The 13996-nt window shown below is 41.8% G+C and overlaps 1 protein-coding gene across 3 annotated transcripts in view; it reads right to left on the minus strand.

Annotated features, from left to right (window-relative positions):
• Positions 1-13996, minus strand: part of LOC109311193 (monocarboxylate transporter 2-like) — a 47208-nt gene that overhangs the window by 31352 nt on the left and 1860 nt on the right. The window contains exons 1-2 of one of the 3 annotated variants that reach the window (XM_019536686.1): positions 13159-13182; positions 11593-11851 (exon numbers count right to left, since the gene is read on the minus strand). In XM_019536686.1, coding sequence (XP_019392231.1) covers positions 11593-11809 — 217 coding nt within the window. In that variant the 5' untranslated portion in view covers positions 11810-11851; positions 13159-13182. Of the gene's footprint in view, positions 1-11592; positions 11852-13158; positions 13183-13996 lie in introns of those variants that run through there. The other 2 variants (XM_019536685.1, XM_019536687.1) reach the window with 2 other exon arrangements.

A 13996-nucleotide genomic window follows, 5' to 3' on the forward strand; every position in this document is an offset into this window, starting at 1 on the left:
ATTTCTTTGAATCTCTCTGGTCTTTGACAAAGTTCGGATTTCAGAACAATTAACTTTATGGTAGGTTCCAAAGTGTGTTAATTAATCTGCTGTTTTATTTGTGTACCTTTAGCAGTTCTCTTAGTGATTATTAACTAAACCCAGTGAGAGATATGGACAGGACAAAGACCCACCATATCTTTCTGGGGAGAGATCCAAGAGGAAGCAGCTCTTTGGGCCTGCTTTATAATCTGGTTTCAAAGAGTGATCTTTCTCCCCCAACAAAGCTTAATACCAGGAAAAACTTCTTCAGTCAGGGTGACCAAATCAGCTCCCTCCAGAGGGGGTGTGGTCACCTACCCGGGAGGTTTTCAAGAAGAAACTGGACACTCATGTCGCTGGGGTTGCTTGAGCAGGGGCTGGACCCAATGATCTGCAAGGTCCCTTCCAGCCCCTAACATCTATGAATCTCAGTGATTACACATTGATCTAGTACTTGGTTAACCAAGTACTAAACTTAATGTGCAGTAATGATGACGCATTAATGAACATGCAGATAGGCTCACCCCCTGAGCACTTTGCAAGAGAGAGAGAGAGAGAGAGAGAGAGAATTTTATCATGCAAACCTCTGTGTTCCCTTAAACCGCACTGATCTATTTAGATATATCTATCTACATATAGATCTATCTATACATCTACATCTATATCTATTGATAGATAAACAATGTATAGATAGAGCTATATAGATAAAAATGAAAACTGAAGCTTGAAAGCATCCAGAGTTTGGTAGGATGTATTATATCTTGCAAAGTGCTCAGTGTTCCCTTAAGTCTGGTAGGTAAGTAGATAGAGAGGTAGGTAGGTAGATAGCTTGGTTGGTAGGTAGGTAGGTATTATGGTATACCATCCGTCCCATTCTCAATAGCCAGCATCTCAGATTCTACCCAACAGGACAGCTCAGCTCAGAAAAATAAAACAAGCATGATGTATTTATGGAGCATTTTATAACGAGGGAAACAAAATTAGAACCAGAACCACACCGATTTTCCCTGAGTGGAAGATGCGGCCCTTTATTTCCCAGTTGGCATCAAATAGTCTTCCTTTGAATCCCCAAGCAAGCTATTCCTCCTCGTTATTTTTTTTTTTTAAAAAGCACGCGTCAGGCATTTCCTAGTGACCTACAAATCTGCATTCGATCTGCTTTCCAAAAAGATACAGCAACAGTCAGAAAACAAGTTGCAATTTGTTTTTCTCACTAATGACGTTGCCTTTCAAAATTGTGTTTAAGCAGCACTGGCGCTTCTGGTTTTTTTCTTTTTTCCCACCCCCTTTTTAAGCCTCATTCGTGGCCCAGCTGTAAAGGCTACATATTCCAGAGCTCAGCTTTCCACTCTATCCAAGACGACTTTGATGAGTGAAGAGGTATAGGGAGTCAGATATCATTCCTGGATTGAGTCCCTGGGACCAGCCACAATTTAGAGGTGCCTTTCTATCTTATGCCACTGAGTGCAAGTCCTTCATCTTACTTACACCTGGCTGTAATATCTGCTCCTCTCCACCTCCACACTGCTCCTACCCAAATCATTCTCCTTCTTCCCCATATACCAGCCCTACTTTGTACAGGGAACACCCAAGGCCACGAGAAATTTTCCGCTCGCTATCCCCACATACTCAAAGGCCACGATATTTTTATTCTGAATAATAGGATCATTATGCTAATGCGACTGTTGGCTCACACATTGAATGCAAAGCTTTATGGAACTTCAGTTTCCATATGGGGTTGCCCATAAAAGAACGCTAAAATTAGATGAACTAAATTTGCTCATGGGAAATCAGGCTTTTTAAAAACATAGCAAAATAGGCAAGAAATAGAGGGAGGTGGGGGGAAAAAAAAAAGTCTCAACAATTTTGTCAGCAAGGACAATCTAGGTCTTTATACATTTACTGATCCTGTTTCTTAAGATAGCATTTTATTGCTGCCATTGCTTTCTTACAAAACTGACACAGCCTAAAATATGCATGAGACTTTTACTCTCAATTGCCAGTGTTGGAGCGTGACAATCTGGGGGGGAAAAAAAATCTATATGCAACTTATGGCTCCCCATTTGATTTTATGAACAGCCTAGGTGCTTATGGCTGTCTTGTGCTGTGGAGCTGGGAATGGCATTGAGAAGCCTGTCACTGAAGCAGATACCCATTAAGGATTATTAACTAGTGGAAAGACCTTGCCGGGAGCGGATAATGGAACGGCTCAGGTCAAGAGAAACCAGTTTTCCTTGCAACGTGGCTATGGTTTGGAGCAGTGGGATGAAGACACTCGGTTTGGAGACTAAGTCTTATAAACTCAGAGGAAGGAAAAGGGGAAAGGAAAAGGACAAGAGAGGACATTTTCTAAAAGTGCGAACAGCTAAAACCACCGTTTATTTGTGAAAACAGGCAGATATGGTAATAGCTACATCAGGGGTTCCCAAACTGTTGTACGTGTACTCCTGGGGGGTACGCAGGATCTCTCCAAGGGGGTAAGCGGGGAAATTGTGTAGTGGCAGATTTAATTTTCATTATAATAATATTTTTTAAAAGGCATTTAAGGGGTTAAAGCGTGAAATGTGTGCTGGTAGGGGTACAAGGGCAGCTGGAAGGGGGCATGCAACAAAAAAAAGTTTGGGAACCTCTGGGATATGTGTTTGCCTCATTTTGCTATGCACAAGATCTGCTGCTGAGTTTGATTTATTGTTTTTGAGCACAAGATTTCTATTTTAGAAAAACTTATTTTGGAAAACAACACTAGGAGCCTGATACTGTCTCCTTTCTAATGCCAGGTTGTTAATAATGAAGCAAAGAAAGCTTTTTATCCTTTTGGAGTTACGGTAAGAAAATCGTGCAGAGGAACACTATCAAGATCTATCACAGCAAGTGTGGTCATTAAGGGGAAAACCTAACCATACAAAGATGCAGGATCTAAGACAAAACAATAGCATTAATCAGATCTGCCATGTTTCACTTGATTTGCACCAGGGTAGAAAGTTAGCTGACAATTAAAAATTTGCTGCAGATAAACCTTATATATCCCCAGATCTAGTCCATGTTATTATTCAGTGATCTCCATGGTAACAGTTTATTAACCTGGCCTATTGTAAACTGTTTTTATTATTATTATTATTTTGATTGGCCTGCAAGGTGGCAAGATGCGACTTGATAAAGAGCATAATACCCGAGTAATCAGAGATATATGAGATATTAACTTCAGCTCAAGGCTATACAAGGTAACTTGGCTGGAGCCAGGGCAAAACTCACCTGAGAAGGGAAGAACAAGTACAAGGCAGTCACTGGTATAAATCCCTTTGCTCAGGGCATTTTCCAGGGAGATGTGCTTCAGGCTTATTCCAGACAGGCTGGCATGAAGGCAACCACTTGTATTAAATCTTTAGCACTAACTGCTCCTGAGATCCAAGGGTGGATCCAGAACTGGAGAAATGAGGCACCCTCTATTAAGTGGAGTCCTAAAATGGGCAGTTTTAGGGAAGGGGGAAGAATCACAAGTTTGAAGCCCTTTCCACATCATAGGGTTCATTGCCTATTTCCTGTAAAGTTTTCCACATTTTCATTCCATATTTTAATACTGATTTAAGAATTCCTATATTATTTTAGCAAAGACTGTAGAAATTATGTTAAGGTATCCAGGTTGTAGCTGTATTGAGCTAGAGGAAAAGGCAATCAGGACTCGTAGTAAGTAGAGATGATAGCTTTGATTAGACCAGCAAGATTTTTGCAAAAAATAAAATGTCTTTAATTGCAAGCTTTTGGGCACAAACACCCGTCATCAAGCATTGGAGAAAAGACTGTAAAAGTTCTCCTGGGTAGAAATGAAAGTTCGTATGTCATAGGATTTCACAGAGGTGTCAGTAGAAAGATTTCTATCTATTTTCCATCTATTGACACCCCTGTGAAATCCTATGACATACGAACTTTCATTTCTACCCAGGAGAACTTTTACAATCTTTTCTCCAATGCCTGATGACGGGTGTTTGTGCCCAAAAGCTTGCAATTAAAGACATTTTATTTTTTGCAAAAATCTTGCTGGTCTAATCAAAGCTATCATCTCTACTATGAATCCTGGTTGAAATTACTTTAATACATTTTTAAACATTTTTTAACAAATCCAGTAGCAACATTTTTCACTGCAATGCCCCTGTTCGGACAAACAATTTTACAAAAAATGAAAAAATAAAAACATTGCAAAAGTTATAAAAGAAAAAAATGCTCCTGACACTATTTGTAAAAGTTGCGTTTTCTAAAAGATTTTTTTTCTGTGCAAATTTTGACCTATTCTAGAATATTTAAAAATACAACCAAAATGAATAGATTTTACTTTCTTAAACTGGCAAGATGAATGTGTAAGTGTCTCATTGAAGCTAATGGCAAAACTCCTACTCTACCTTCATCAGAGAGAATGAAAATATCACACTGTCTAGTCTGTGTCTGCACCAGTGCATAGCACATTGCGGTCCTGGATGCCGTGGTCACCTGTAAGAGCAGAGGGCTGGACCTGAGGACCCAGGAGAATAATTTATTTCCTCAGCGGAACCTTTTGAAGATGGTCACATAGGTTTCGTTTCCTAGCAATGTGCTTTATTTCATCCGGCACATATTTCTATGGATTACTATTCAACAACAGCTTTTAATTCAATACAAATTCTTTTCATCAGCCCTATAACAGATGTAGTCGTTAAAATTCAAGCCTGAAGACATATCAATATTTTTGATAGTGGGAGCATAATGCATGGCAGTATTAGCCTTATCCTCTTTGGACCAGGACTTTGGTTTAGTCATGCTCAGTGGTGAGGAAATGCAAACTAATACAAAATGCATTCTTTTGTGTGTAGCCTGAGGAGCTCCTGCACTTAGGGATTTATTCCTACTAATATTTTCATGTCGGGGGGTTTAATTAAAGAAAACCTTATGTATTACAGTATGTAACCTTATGTATTCAGTATTACAGCTCTCCGTGCTGCTATCTAGTGAGGAGCAAGCAGGTCGAACTGCCATTGATCATCACTGGAGGGTGAAGAGCAGCTTCTCTAGCTCTTCTAGATCAGGGCTAAGAGGACATCTGGGTCAGTGTTTCTCAACCCCGTGGGTCACAAGAATATATGAAAGGGATGCACACAAATTTAAAAAGTGGAACAAAGTTTAAAAAGGGATTCTCCTTTAAAGGAGACAAACGTGGGAAACTGTGGCTTTTCCCTTGCAGGCTGGCAGAGGGCCTGCTTAGGGCCAACCATGCCCCTCGCCCCACATATTGGGGGCTGGTGCCTGGGTTGGGAGTGAGGGTCCCTGGATCAGGACTGGCCATTGCTAAACGTCAATGGGATCCCAGTGTAAAAAAGGGTGAGAACCACTGATCTAGGACATGTCTGCACAGGTACGAGGAAGGAGACTCTGGTGAGTCAAGAACCAGGCGGAGGCTCCCTGCTGTACGGGTACCAGCTGGCCCATTGGTTAAACAACGTGGGCTTGAAGGTCTGTGAATTAAGGGTGCATGGATGACTAGAGTCCCCGATGCACTCTCTTAGCAAATATACAAGTATTTTGGTGGGAAGCCTGACCTGGATATGAAATCCACTTTGCCCCTTCTCTAGGCTAACAAGGAATAAGCTTGTCCCAAAGCAGGGCCGTGTGACAGATGGCAGCGTGGAATTGCAGAGTCTCTACTGTCCAACCCACCCTGCATAGCCCAACTGCATTGGCCCACCACGTCTCTCCATTTGGCATGCCTTGGTGCAGGGGCATTAGCTCAGGCACCTAGCCCTTGATGAGGGCTCCAGTGAACTGATGTAAATTGAGTATAGCAGCAAGCAGATAAAAGTCTGATACTGCTCGTTTCTGCTTCCCACTGAGTAACGTTTTACAAGGGGCCAGGGAGAGGTCAGAAGAGAAAATTATGAAATGTCAAACTTGGTTTTTTTGCTAAGCTCCAGTATTACTGGCGGAGACCAAGCCAAGCTATATGAACTCTTCCGACAACATACAATAATTCATTCCTGCCCGGTGAAACTCTTAAATAGCTCCAGGCCCGTGTCTGTTTGGTTAAAACTGCCAGGTGTATAAAATATCACTGCTGGAAATGATGGGTTTCTGTAAACCAGAAAATAAAGTTACCAGCAAGAGATTTGTTTTTATGCAAGGATTTCAGTTGGAATGAGCTGAACAGAAACATTCAGAGGGGTAAAATGATAGATGCGATTCCTTTAAAGCCAATAACTGGGATCTTTTAATTTGGGAATTACTCCTTTACTACTGCATTTCAGTATCATTTACTTTTTAATCCTCATGCAGACACTGCACTGTTGCATATGGAAAATATTATATTAAAAAGGGCGGGGACGGAGCGGGGAATAGTACAGCTGAGAAATTTTAAAGCAGCGAGGAGGATTTAGTCATTCGTTTTGATAGCTATAACAGTGTGGAAATTTCAACCTCTGTATTTATGTCTTTGATTACAGAGCACATAAACTGGCCATGTTCATAAAATTACACTCAGAGAGGGCCAAGCATGTGACTTGTGTAGAAGGGCAATGGGTACGTACATCACACGGTGGTCAGGCCTGTGCCTATTCCCCTCCTAATGGGAAAAAACAGGACTCATTTGTAAAGAGCATAAAGGGGCTTCTTTACTGAGGACACTATGTCCTGAACTAGTCCCCACCCTTTGGTTCTCTGCTCCCAGATTCAAGCCTTGTCTTCACTGCTAAGAGATGTATTTTTACAGCAAGTAACTAATGTGCCTTGATTATTTTAAGGTAAAAATGCAGCGAAGATGAGATGCTGCTGGGTTTACTGTGAAGCAAACCAAACAAGGTCAACCCTATATGCCCACCCCCCAGCCAGACCCAGTTTATATTATCTGGTCCATGTGAGACAATTGTACTGGTTCACCTTAAACTGGGCTTTACATACATCCATGTAATGAATCACTAAAAGCAGGTCATTTATTACAATTTAAGAGTGGCTAGTTTCAGTTTAGCGTAAACACTTGCCAGATAGACTCAGAACCTAAGTAACCTGATTTAAACCCAAATACATGGGTACACACGGGTCTTGTGCACCAGTTTAATTAACTCAGTTTTAAATCCCTTTGCATTCAACGGATACATCTCTCTCATTTGGCAAGCTCCAAGTTGGCTGATCTAGGTACAGAGGGGGGCAAGAAGTTGGGCACAGCTTCAATGGATCCATTCATATTCAACAACTGTTAGTTTTTTCCTCCTACCACACCTCAGTCCTTGTTCTGCCTTTTATCATGCAAGTTACAGCAGTATACATTTTTCTTCCAACCTGTAGGGTCCCTTTCCCTGACCTGCCAACAGCTATATCATACTGTTACTCTTCCTGTCTGAATTGGTCTCCCACAATAAAACAATCCCCTGGTTTATCTAGATCCAACTGCGTTAACGGCTCGAGTTCAGGTTGCATGTCGACCATGGATTGTTTTGAATGAAGTGTGGCAGAAAAATGCATGGTTCCCTGGAAAGCAGATTGGAAACCACATTGGGTGCAGAAAGCCTTATCTCGCTGCAGGTAAAGCTGGCCTACTACTTCTGCTTTTCTTCATTGCCCTTCCTTCCTGCTGTTGGCTGACCAACAGATCAATCCTGAGGTTTTAGCATTAACTTCCAAGGTCCCCCTTGCATTGTTCCCCAGAAACTTGTTGAACTTTTGACGTGCGATGTTCCACCTAACCCTGTAGATCAGGAACGACAAGGCTTTTGATCCTGATGTAGTATTTGTTCAAGCTCTCTTTAACCCTGGGTCTATGGACTGACCTCTCAAATAGCCCTAAGAGCATCAGAGAGATAACTCCTTTAACATCAGTTTCAATAACACGTTTACGCACCAGATCTGTTTACCGGGGCTTCCATGACTTAGCATTCTTGGACCCCCTTACGACAACACTTCTTATGGAGGTCGAGACGCACAGAACATACTTCTAAAAATTTCATCCAGACTTCAGCCCTCTTCTTTCAACTGTCTCAAATACCATCCCCTTGGGCTGGAAACTTTGCAGGCTCCTAACACTACTAACCTAAAGACGAATATTTGTGAATACAGGAAGAAATCCTGGCTCAATTGAAGTCACTGGCAAAATGCCCATCGACTTGAATTAGAGCCAGACTTTCACTTAGCATAAGCCAAGACTGTCCAGAATTTAGAATCAGTCAAATGTGGGGAGGAAAATAATATATATTTTACATGCACACACACACACATATTCACACACACATACACACAGCAACTTCTTAAAATGTTTTAGAAAAACATTTTTTTTTCTTCTAAAACATCTTAAGAAGTTGCTGTGTACAGGTAACTCAAAATCATAGACTTGAAAATTGAAGCTAGGGATTTCCCAAGGGGATTTAAATCAAACAATTGAAGTTGTACACTAAAGTCTGTTAGGCAAATTTTAAAATCTCAACCCCAAGTTTCCCATGTGGCAAGTGAGAAACACACTGATGGCAAGATCCAGTGAAGCTTTTCCATTCCAAAACATTTCCTAAACAAAAGTGTCCTTTCCAAAATGGAGACCACCAAAAATCTAATCCTTAAATGTTCTTTGGACCAAAATTTCCCACAAAACTCTGGGCATTTTCAAGTTTTAGTTTTCATTTTTGTTTTCTCCTTTTATCTTTTCTGCTCTTAGATGCGATGGAATGGATCACACTTTCATTTGTCATTTTGCAACTCTAACAGTACAAAAGTTGAAGCAGTTTTGCAAAGTTACAGAGTGGAAAATGGCACATTATTTCCTCTGTTTCATATACAGATTCTACCTGGTTTAAATTTTCAAAAGCCACCAGAGTTCTCAGGCAGTGGGATTTAAGGGAATGCTGAGTATGTACCAAGATTTAGCATCAGATAGCTTTTATTAACAAATCAAGCTCTTATGGAAAATAAAAGTGGGTAGAAAACCCCCTTTAGAATGCTAAGAGTAAGTCATTAAATATGAAGTTTGAGTAACAGCAATTACAGCCTTACCAAAAAGTGAATTTAATTTTCTTAATTTTCTTTCCCATTCAAGATGGTATTTTTACCACACTGATATTCTCCTATCATCTCATTAGTGACTTCTGATAAGATCAGGCTCTTGCACACTGGGCTATCAATCAAAACAATAAGGTCATTAAAATTTGATAAAGTCCAGATGATTAATAACAATAATAAAAAAAGCCTGGGTGAAAGCCAAAAATTCCCATCTCCAACAGGATTTTTTTTTTTTTTTTTTTTACAGAAAAATAATTCATTTAGCAGCCTGCTCTACCTGAAATATGTTATCACACAAACACCATTTAATATCCTTTTCCCATTCTTTGCAGAACATAAAGGCAGTCAGTGTGGCACTTGCTACTAATGTGAATGAATTAGGGTATTTGTTAAGGTGCCACCTTATCATCCCTGACAACTGAACTTTTCTGTTTACCCCTAGAAAAGACTGCAGAACAGACTGTAAGATTTTCCCATGCTACAAATGGACATCGTCTTCATGGCGGGACCAGCTCTGTTGGGATGTATCCTGGCACAGCTGATCCAATAGATGGGCAGAGAGACATTGCCCAGGGCTGTTGTGCACCGGCATGAAGCCAGGAAGCCCAGCAGGCACGAGCCCCAGGTTGGGGCCAGGCACTTGGGGCCGTTCTTTGCAGAATCAGGACCCTGAAGCCTGGGGAGTGCCTGCCCAGGTTGGCTAGCCCCAGACCACCTGTGCTCTTGCACCGTAAGCAGACAGACATCTGCCACAAGGAGGCAGCACCAATTATTACTAGGAAGTTTGGGGAATTTGTGACAGGACGAGGGGCAAGGACGTCGGTTTGCTCGGGTTTTGTGCCACCTTAAACCTTTTTTATAGTGGCACAAAGGTAACATCCATTGGCAGCCCCATACTGCTCCGCAAGGGAGCTCCCACCCAGGCTGAAGAGGTGGCTTGCGTGAGGATGAGAACGATTCATTTCAACCATTAACTTCTCTCTGCTGAGCCTGGCAATTATCATCACTTGTGGCGGGGGTTAGTGACCTTGGTACCTGCCTATGGGGAAACGGACCGTGACCATCTGCCTGCTTTTTAGAGACAACAGCTTTCATTCTCCATTGGCACGGGCTGGATTTGAACCAGCAAGTGAAAGGTTTCCTGTTCTACTGCCAATTTTCTGAGGCATGAACTCACCCTGGGAGTCGCATTCTGGCTATCTAAGTAACAAGTCACAAGTAGTAATCGGTGTGCTGGTGGAGGGATTACTGGTCTGCCTGCGTAGTTTGTAACGTGGTCTTAAATTCATGCCTGTTCTTCAAGAACAGCTTCCCTTTTCACCACCACGGACAAGCAGTGTCCTTTGTCCTACTACCTAACCAATTTCTTACATGTGGTCTTAGGACCATATTTCATTGAGGAGCTGCAATGAAGTTATGTACTTACTCCATCCACATAACATGCACACCGAATACATTTGCAATGCTCTAGGTGTGAAACTTATTGTGATCTTCTGTCAGCATGAATCCTGCTGATGCACTAGGATTCAAATGGAATGAAAATTTCCCTGAGACACAAAGCAGTAGCCACATGCACCTCCCATAACCCTGCCTCAGTTGCCTTTCAAACCCTTCACCCAATCTATTCCAAGTGTGACGCCCTCCTACATTTAGTTAATAGCGAGGTACATACAAACAATTCAGATGCAAGCAGCTGACTAAAATCAATTTTTAGTGGATAGGGCAAAGGCCCCTTTGAAAGCAATGAGTGAATCATTCAATTATTAGGACAAATGTTACTTTTCCCAAAATGGGCTGTGGCCGCTATTTATAGTGATCTGCCCTATAAACAGATGCTTTTTGAGGTGCACACTTATTCAGTTAATGTTATATCTTTAAAAATAATCTTTATCCCTTCAAAATGCTTCTGCATGACATACCAAAATCTTGGTCATTTAAGAAATATTTGCTGTAGTTTTTAAACAAATTCGACCAGAATATTAGTGTTTTATAAAAATATTTCCATAGAAAATCTTTTTGTAGCATTCATTGGCAAACCCAAGCACTCAAAAATGGTCGAACCCCCAAAATCTTAAAAACTGGTTTGAAATCCTTGAAGGCTTTCTTAAAACAACAACATGCAATATGCTGTTTCTTTGTCTGTTGCTTTCTGGTGGTTTTCCACAACTGTGACCTCTAAAAATTCAGTTTTGCTTGAAACGAAATCTCATGTAATCACATGACTCCAGAAGGTTTAGGGAAAAACACCAGAGGTAAAATACTGACCGTAATTAAATCCACAGCAAAACTTCCATCAGGCTCAGCAAGGCCAGGATTGCCTCTACAACATGACGTCCAGTAAAATCCTGAGCACTGGCAATATTTGGTGCCGCGTTAAAGATTTGACCACTACGAAAACATTCACCAATATTCACTAAAATGCCATGATGCAATATGAAACAGGATAAGAACAGAAAGTCAGAAATTCATTTGGACCCCACTGAACTGTTTAGAAGAAAATTATTTTTTTCTGCCGTGTTTTGAAGAAAGATAAGCCCTTCTTTGACCCAAAGAAATACTCTAGGTTTCACTCACCCCCTCCGTAGGTAGTAGCACACATGATGGAAGTTATCCATGCGATCTGGCTGTAGGATACCTTATACTCAGCCTGAAGTTCTTTGAAATAGATGGTGAAAGCTTTTGGGAAGGTGTATGAAAATCCAACAGTGATGGAAGCTCCAAATACCACTGCCCATCCCCATCCGCCATCGGGAGGGATGTAGGCAAGATCTGAGGTTACAGGGGGAGACATGGCCGACTACGATTTCAGGCAACACAATGCTCCTCAGAAATCCTGCAAAATAAAGCAAAGACCCACAAATTATTGGTTTGGCATCTCTGCCCGATGGAATTTGTGAACTGTCAGCAGTTAGAAATTGTTAATATTTGACAATGTTTATCAATCCCTTTCCAGTCTCTGACTTTACCTTGAAATTTCCAATACAGTGTTCAAGCACTAAATGCCATGTTTCTTTTAAAACATGAAATCACCCTTCTGTGATCAACTAGGTCCCTCTTCTGGCTGTATTTTAACAAAGCTGAATAGAGTTCTCTTGTTAGGGGTATGGATTGAGAGGGATCAATTCCAGTACCCAGACAAACACTCAACATTTCTCTCTCACTTGCTGCTTCAGCTGCGTGCATTGAAGTGGATCTGAGCTCCTCTTCCCTTTGTCTCCCCTCCCCACACATATGTTGAGCTTTGTCACTATGATCATGACAACTGTAGGGCACTAGACTTGGTGTTCCATCTAGAGAGGTTCCCTCTTTGCCTCGTTGTCCTTGCACCGTGAACTGCATATCTTACATTCAACAGGATGTAAAACCTCAAACTGCTGGAGGGTTTCTGCTGACAGGGAACAGGTTTTTGGGCAAGCAAGGAGCTAATGTGAAATTTTGGCAAGGGGGCTGATGATAGGCTCTGAAAGGACTAGAGAGAGTAACAATGAACCTTGGAGGGTCACAGCTCTCTGAGTTGTTTGGCAGCTCACGAGGCCGTGACCTGCAGGAAAAAGAGTTTGAAGGAAAGGAGGGTGATTCTGGAAACCAAGAGAAGTCTGAGTGTACATGGGATGTGAATCCTTGAAATGTGGCAATGCCATAAAATAAATACCCTTGACTTTGGGGACTCAACAGTGAGGATTTCTTCCACTTTGGGAGCCTGGATATGGGGTCATCATCCAAAAAGACTAGAGGTCTTATTTTTAAATCTGAGCAGACGGAAGGGTGTCCTTCAGGATTTGGGATTCTCTGAAATTGGGGGGTTGTAAAGTAATGATAATGAGTAGTGGACAGAAGTGTTTTTATGGGCCAGTGGCAAAGAATGATACAGAATCATCAAGGAGGTTTACCAGAGGAAGGAAAGCAGCATCTCTCTGAAACCCAGCTCACTGCTCCAGTGCAGAGACCTACCATAAAGCCACCCCAACCCCTGTGCCTGGCTTTCCCCTACAGATTTACCCTCAAGGGTCTCTTGCCCTGAAAGCTGGGACCCAGCAGGGCTAGAGCTCCAGATGAGCTTGGGGGCTCAGAAGTAGGCAGGTTTAATGTGGAGAGGGACAAGAAGAACACAAGGAAGCAATGGAAACTGAGGTGCCTTACCTGAAAAGTTGGGTTTGAAGGGTTGCACTCCTTCAAGCTTTCACTCTGGAGAGAGCACAAAGCATAGACTGTCCCCGTTTAGGGTAAATGCTTCATCGTGTAGTTTTTAGATGTGGGTGGAAAGCCCTGTGCTTTCAAGAAATCCCTGCTTAACAGAATCACTCCATTACATGAGCAGCAAACAATGAGTTCCAAGGTGCACCTGCTTCCCCAGTTCTTCATGAGCCTTTTCCAGCCACTGATTTGCACAGAACCTGCTGCAAACTGCTGACAACTTCTTGTAAAGTAAATGGAAGTTCCCCCTGCGCTGGGCAGCACTTTTGTACATGTCTGGTTCCTGCCAGGAGAGCAGATTAAGTCCAGGAGTAACATAGGCCAGAAGGGATATTGCATGAAATGGAAGTAAGATTTAAAAAAAAAAAAAAATCTCCAGAAGCCTTTGGGAAACCAAGCCATGCCCCTCCCTTCAAGATAAAGATGACAGGTAGATGGGAAAGGCAGGCTCCACAGAAATAATGGAAAGGTAATCATAATTTTCCTTGGGACAACTGCATGGTTTCCTGCCCTTTGTCTGTTGCAAATGCAAAACAGGAAGAAACATTTCAGTGGCTTTCTGGGGAGTGGATCAGAAGGGTATCGTTGATGTCTGCACTGGTAAAACTAGAAAGCAAGGTGGAATAAGTGAACTGGAAAGAAGGAAGAAGTTGTGGGATGCTTCTAATTATACATCAGAGGCAAGGGCCACAGAAAATGCAGTTATGTCAGTTTACATCAGCTGAGGATCCAGCTCTGTATAAGAGAGGCAATAAAGTGACTATCAGAATTCAAACTATAAACA

This window comes from Crocodylus porosus, unplaced genomic scaffold (assembly GCF_001723895.1).
Source record: "Crocodylus porosus isolate Cpor-Errol unplaced genomic scaffold, CroPor_comp1, whole genome shotgun sequence".
NCBI classification, from domain to species: domain Eukaryota; kingdom Metazoa; phylum Chordata; order Crocodylia; family Crocodylidae; genus Crocodylus; species Crocodylus porosus.